The sequence below is a fragment of the Pyxicephalus adspersus genome, chromosome 4, assembly GCF_032062135.1.
Source record: "Pyxicephalus adspersus chromosome 4, UCB_Pads_2.0, whole genome shotgun sequence".
In the NCBI taxonomy this organism is placed as follows: Eukaryota; Metazoa; Chordata; class Amphibia; order Anura; family Pyxicephalidae; genus Pyxicephalus; species Pyxicephalus adspersus.
In genome coordinates this window covers 3,462,743-3,469,504 of record NC_092861.1, presented here as the reverse complement: position 1 = coordinate 3,469,504, position 6,762 = coordinate 3,462,743, and the positions used below count along the sequence as shown (strand labels likewise).

At 43.2% G+C, this 6,762-nt stretch overlaps 1 protein-coding gene across 1 annotated transcript in view; it reads right to left on the bottom strand.

The window, feature by feature from the left end:
- The window catches only part of MTMR9 (myotubularin related protein 9), a gene marked incomplete in the record, with an annotated part of 16,851 nt that overhangs the window by 3,237 nt on the left and 6,852 nt on the right, over positions 1-6,762 (bottom strand). The window contains 3 exon segments of the mRNA XM_072409155.1: positions 2,305-2,564; positions 3,650-3,734; positions 4,314-4,531. Of these exon segments, the coding sequence (XP_072265256.1) occupies positions 2,305-2,564; positions 3,650-3,734; positions 4,314-4,531 (563 nt within the window).

Genomic DNA, 6,762 nt, shown 5'->3' with positions numbered 1-6,762 from the left:
TGACAAACATGTTTCCTCATTTTCAATTACTCTGTAAATATGGCAGCCTGCCTGGTCTTGCAACACAACTTTGGTCTTCCGGCGTGACGTTTGTTGCTCCATATACAGAGGGGTTGTCACTGAATCAGCAGTCTAACCTCAGTCTGTGTGAGGGTTGTTATCCCGGTCTGTGTGCGTCACTGATCTGTGTCACTAAGGCAAAGCAAGGGAAGGAACAACCTTTATAATGGAGGAGTAAGGAGGGGATTTTATCTCACCAGGAAATCCATTCCCATTTACTTCCAGTTGCGTCTACAGACACGATGTCCCCCACCAGCACGTTCTTTATTTTATTATGTACTCCAAATTATGCTGCTTCTTCAATATCTCAGATGCTAGAGGCTGACACCCAGTCACATTCAGATACTTGCTCTGCTTGTAATATATTTATTTTTTCTCTTAGGGTCTAATAAGCAGCACAGAAAGCCATTAACCTTCCAGATTGTAAGCTCTTCGGGGCAGGGTCCTCTCGTCCTCCTGTGTCACTGTCTGTATCTGTCTGTTATTTGCAACCCCTATTTAATGTACAGTGCTGCGTAATATGTTGGTGCTATCTAAGTCCTGTTTAACATCCCTAGCTGTCTAATTCTGTCCAAATTTCCATGCAAAAAGCGGTACAGTTTTTTGCATGTAAATTTATTTTTCATTGTAGGCTATAATTCTTAGGCATAACTCACCCATATATAATAAACTCAACAAATTTATTATTAAACATTAAATAACACAAAATTCTGTTAAAAATATTTAACCATGTAATTTAACTGTACAGTAGCATTTATATTTAGATAATTATATATGTATATGAATATATTTCTTTGTATTAGAATCAATACAGCCATTTTGTATTGAATCCAATACAAAATTATTTGAATTTCCCATTGATCCTCGCTGCATTCGCCGGCTGGAGACGGAGGAAAAAGGATGTGTCCCCAGGACCTGTGGGGATCAGCAGGATGCCGGGGGAAAAGGTAAGGGGGTATCTTTTAACTAAAAAAAAAAAAACCCAAAGTGTGACTCGGGAATATCGACTTTTGGATGGGAAATCCACCCCAAGTCACACTCGGTAATACCGCTAGGGGGGTTTAATAATAATAATAATAATTGACCTTCTGATTATACTGCCACCTAGAGGAGCATTGAATACCGGCAAACAAAAACACTGGCCTTTGTTAGAGGTGAAAGGTAGGAATCACCATAGTAGTTCAGGGACTCAATACTACTACTATTACACAGTATTTATATAGCGCCAACATATTACGCAGCACTGTACAAGGTCCATAGTCATGTCACTAGCTGTCCCTAAAAGGACAATATAATGTGCCTACCATAGTCATATGTCATTATTACAGTCTAAAGTCAATTTTAGGGAAAGGCCAATTAACCTGGAGGAAACCCTGCGCAAACACAAGGAGAACCTCCAAACTCAATGAAGATCGTGTCCTGGCCGAGATTCCAACCTGGGACCCAATGCTGCAAAGGCCGGAGTGCTAACCACTGAGCCACCCATGTTATTCCCCCACCCTTCACACACACACACTCGAAGGAAGGGCGGCCATACGTTTATGGCCTTTCTTAGGATCTGGAAGAATTTGGGAGCCAGACTCTTGTGGGTTGACAGGGATTCATGTTTAGAAGAGATCACCATGAAGGCAAAGGGTGTGCAGAACAGAAACAAAGTAGAACTAAAGTAACTGAAAAAAGTTTAACATAACAGAGCTGCAGGAATTCACCCTTCTGCAGAAACTTGATCCATGCTGGTAGTAGTAGAGTTGTCCTGGGCTGGCCAGTGTAAAATCTTCCTGTAGGTGGAGGTAGAACCCAAAGGTAAATGATACCCTGTGTCCCAGGTTCCCCAACCACCAGTGGGCTGTGCCAAACCAGGCCAGTCATCCTTGTCAGTTGCACTCCTCCCCTTTCTAAAAGAAAGCATCTGTAGTCAGCTTGCATGATTGGCTGAATGAAATGGCAAAGAAAAATCACCGATCTTTCCTATCACAGCAAAGACTGCAGCCGACAAGGACTGACAATCCATCCCCCTCCTCACTCGTCCAGGTTGGTTTCATGCAAAAATATTTCCATGCCTCTTGGCAAAATTTTCTTGAATGAGACCGGTCCATGGTGCAAGAAAGTTGGGGGCTCTGGCTTTAATGCGCAAGACTGAAATAGATTTATTGGTTATTTAACTCCTACCTGCATTCATTGTTTTCTTGCCTGGACAGATGCATTTTATTACATTATCCTACTGGACTTAGTCTGAGGACTGACCTCTCGTACTCGTTGTTGCAGAGGAAGGTCCCAAACTGGGAGGCGTACGCTTGCTCAAACAGCGTGACCAGAAAGCGTTCATTAAACTGGAAGGAGCAGGGGAACTGACGAAGGATCTGCCACACGCAGTCCAGGAACAGCAGGAAGGTCGGAGCCTCCCACTTCTGCTTGCTGTTGGAGTAAGCGGACTGGGCACAGCGGTGCTGGAATGGATGACCCGCCTGAAGACACAGATCGGTAATATTGGAAAGATAAAAACACTTTATTTTATATCATAACCTTAATCTTTAGTATATTTTACACTCATACAGCACTGGAAAGGCTACAAATACTACAGAAGTGTAAACAAGTTACATGGCATGTAAAATACCATTAGGATGATAAATATGGTAACAATTTCCAGGTCCTGTCATTTTCACCTGCACAACATCTCCAAAATAAGGACCTACCTGTCCCCAGAGACCACCAAACTCCTTGTACACACTCTTATCTCTAGTCTGGACTACTGTAACATCCTCCTCTCTGGTATTCCATTAACCCGACTCTCTCCTCTACAATCTAATATGAATGCTGCAGCCAGACTCATCCATCCTTCCCACCTACCTACCCCATACATGGCCTTCCCACATATCTTCCCACCTACCTACCTGATACACAAATCCCTCCACAGCTCTTGTCCAACTTATCCATCGGACCTGATAGAATCCCCCCCCTGCCACTCTTTTCGCTCCTCCAATGACCTACTAATGACTTCCTCACTCATAACCTCCTCACACGCACGGCTCCAAGACTTTTCTAGAGCTGCCCCGACTCTCTTGAATGGCCTCCTCTTCCTATTCGGCTTGCTCCTACTTTCTGCTCATTTAAAAGATGCCTCAAAACCCAACGCTTCACCCTCACCCACTCGTCTTCTTCTGTCTCCTAAACCCTCACTACTTCACACCATTCCATATCTCCCTCCTATTGTGTGATACCCCACCCCCCCCACCTCCTAGATTGTAAGCTCTTCGGGACAGGGTCCTCTCCTCCTGTGTCACTGTCTTGTCATTTACAACCCCTATTTAATGTACAGCGCTACGTAATATGTTGGCGCTATATAAATCCTGTTTATCAATAATAATAATAAATGTAAGCACAATTATGTATTATGGATTGAGCAGTAAAATGAAAGGCTCTGCTTGTGATATAACCCTTCTCTTGTAATGTGCACCTCCTCATAGGTGTAAAAGTGATCTGTACAAGTTAGAATTTATTTTTATATAACGCCTGCACTTGGCGGCTAGGTGGGGGCATCGTCATAAATCTGGAACGATCTTGAGCGATACAGGATCTCTAAAGAAGTTGCTTTTGCTATAGAATAATGACGAGGTTTGGCCTGGTCTGCCCAGAATCCTCCAAGAAAGGACGGGGTTAACATTTCCTCCTGAGAGCTGAAGCAACATTAGAATAAAATATTTTATTCTTCAATGGAAAAAAGAAGGAGGGTGAATACCCCCAGCATAATGGGACTATGTGACCTCTGAAAAGCTAATGGATCACAGACTATAAATCAATAATTGTAGAAGGGATTGGGTGGCTTGATAAACATATTTTAGCGTTTGGGGGTTCATAACCAGCCATTATAGTTATGGCGGTGAAAGGATTAAGCAGTGTTCAACCCATATATATCTTTAAGCTGGGTGGGAAGAAGCTGTAGGCTGTGTGTGCCGGGACAGACTGAACTCCCACGTGTGGGAGTTATGCTATCCCGGCCCAGCCAATCAAAATGGCCGAAGTGTGGTCAAGAGGGTGCCACCATACTGAAAGAGGCGAACACTCAGGGTGCCAATGTCTGGACCAATCAGGGAAGTAATGCACCTTCCTTAAAAGGTTTGTTTGCAAAAATGTCCCCCCACAATTAGAATTTCTGTCTTCGACAAAAGTACACTTCCCATCTGGAAACAGGAAGTGTCCTTTTTATAAAATGAATGTGACAACACACTATAAAAAAAGGTTGTGGCCGAATTCACCTTTCAATAGATTTGTGGATTCGCCTCCATTGCGGGTAGTTTGCTTCCTGCTCAAAGCCGCCTCCCCTGGCCCTGGCTTGCTGCGCCACGTTCAGAGAGCGGGTGTCTATGATGTAGCCACGCTTCCCAGGTCTTAACGTGGCGTTGATAAGTTTCTCGTCTTCCTTGCAGCGTCTGTTGTTGGTTCCGGTGAGAGGCTGACTGCTGCGCATCATCACCTGCAGAGAAGAACATCAGAAAGTTGTTTAACTTAGCGCAACAACGGCTGCTTGTGATGAAAGATGTTTGCATCAGGACTCCAATACAAGTCTATGGAAATGCAAAAAGCAGCTTTAGGATGGTCAGATGGAGGTTACATGGAGTTCAGAAGGGGGTCAAATAAAGACCAAGTGGAGGTCACATGCAAGGAAAAAAAAAGGAGTCAACGGAACGTCCATATTTAATGTACAGCGCTGAGTAATATGTTGGGGCTATATAAATTGTGTTTAATATTATTATTTAATAACATTGGTCAGAAAGAGGCCTACAAGGAGGTCGTATGCAGGTCAAATGTATCTGTCAGTGAGCGCTGAATGATTTCAGGAGCATTTCAATACGATGCCAAGGAAGAAAGAACACTGCCTTTGTCCAATGACACAGATAATAAACATCAAAGTTACCCCCAATAAAGTGCACCTGTCACCTATGCATGAGCCTCGTTTCCTGGGAATTGGAGCACCTGATATTTTACAACACATAGGCTCCTACAATGATTGCCTACAAAGCTCACAAATCCTATATAACAATTTCAGTTTTATCTTTCTTCCACACTGGAGATTTAGTAATAAGGAATCAGAGAGAATATCCCCGCGACCATCTTCTCTCAGGCCGAAAATATGAGAGAATGAAATGGCCTCCGCACAGCAGTGCCAGACGGGAGCGCAGGGCTTTGATTGATGAACCGATCTGCAGCGTGCCGAGAGCCAGAACTCAATCAATCGACTGGCCGACAATGAGCGTGGCAGACAAGCGGCACCCCTGAGTGATCCAAGGGCGAGCGCTAACCCCATCCACAGGGCCAATCACATGACTATAAAGTGGGCAAGTGCATGGTACGGGGTTTGAGCTATTAACTCCTTCACTGCGGCACCCAAAGATATTTCCCTTTTTTAAACATGTGGCCTAAAGGATGCCTTCAACATCCAAAACATTATACTAAAACATTAATTTTTCTCTAAAGAAAACGCAAAACTCCTAAATGTAATTAGATTGGAGTTTTCCTTTTTAAGCTTCATTGTTTCACAAAGTGAGCTCACAAGATTCTCTATAAGGGCTGTGGGCACCGAGTGTACAAAGGGAGCGTGCAGTACATCCAGCTGGTTATTCCCAGGCTGACACAGTGTTTATAAGCAGAGATACAAAGTAACAGTGTTACTTTTGTAATTACTATAATAAATTAGTTTATTTAATCTTTAGATAGAGAGTTCTCTATATGGACCATTTATATATTTATACAGGGTGATCATATCCCCCTTATATGTCCCTTCTCAAGGGAGAATAGATTCAGTTCAGCTAATCTCTCCTCATAGCGGAGCTCCTCCATTCCTTTTACTAGAGGCTTGGAAGTGCAGCTTCTGCTGTATTATGTCTGATAGGTAAAAAAGAAGATTTTTAGCATTTAGAGCAAAAGAAGCATTAGAGAACCCTGTATCTGAGTGAAAAGACATTTCTGTAGAAAAAAAAAAAAAATGGTCCAAGGAAACCTCGGAGGTAACGGCTGCTTTTGCTTTCCTACTTCTGAAAATGCAAGTTGTTGTTTAAAGAGGACCAACATGCAGATAATAATCATAGGCCACGGGCCCTTCTATAAACTTGTATTCTATCAGAGGGGATAGGGGGAGTACTGGCATAGCTGCCTTGTTTCCTTCCCTGAGCTCAGGGCTGATAAACTCTGTCCAGACTTCCTGGGGAGTGTAAAACGGTCAGACTATAGACATTAGATTTTGGTGAACATTTCCAGCAACAATCTGGAGTCGGTTCAGCTGTTCCCCAGTGACGTTTTAGATGGTAAATCACTGACCTACAGAAAAGTTCACTGCAGTATTAGAATGTGGAAAACGCAGCAGGGAGCCCCCAAGCTCCTCCTCCTCATTCTTTAGAACTTGTTTATTATTTCCTATAGTTGCTGGAAAGGATCACTAAAGAATGTTTCCAATGACTATAAATGAGCATCTGGACACAGAAAGAATCTGCACACCAATACACCAAGCTCCTAAATTATTCCATGGCATTGTTATCTGAAAAGTAATTTCAAGAAGTTGTTTAACCACCTAGCCGGTATGCCCGTACGAAGGTCGGGCAAAAAAAAATGGCTAGGATGGTTAACCCCGTAATTTTGTCACATCCTTACCTCCATGGTCCCGCTGTGCACATCCAGCGGGACCATGGAGGTAAGGATTCCAGCGTCGTT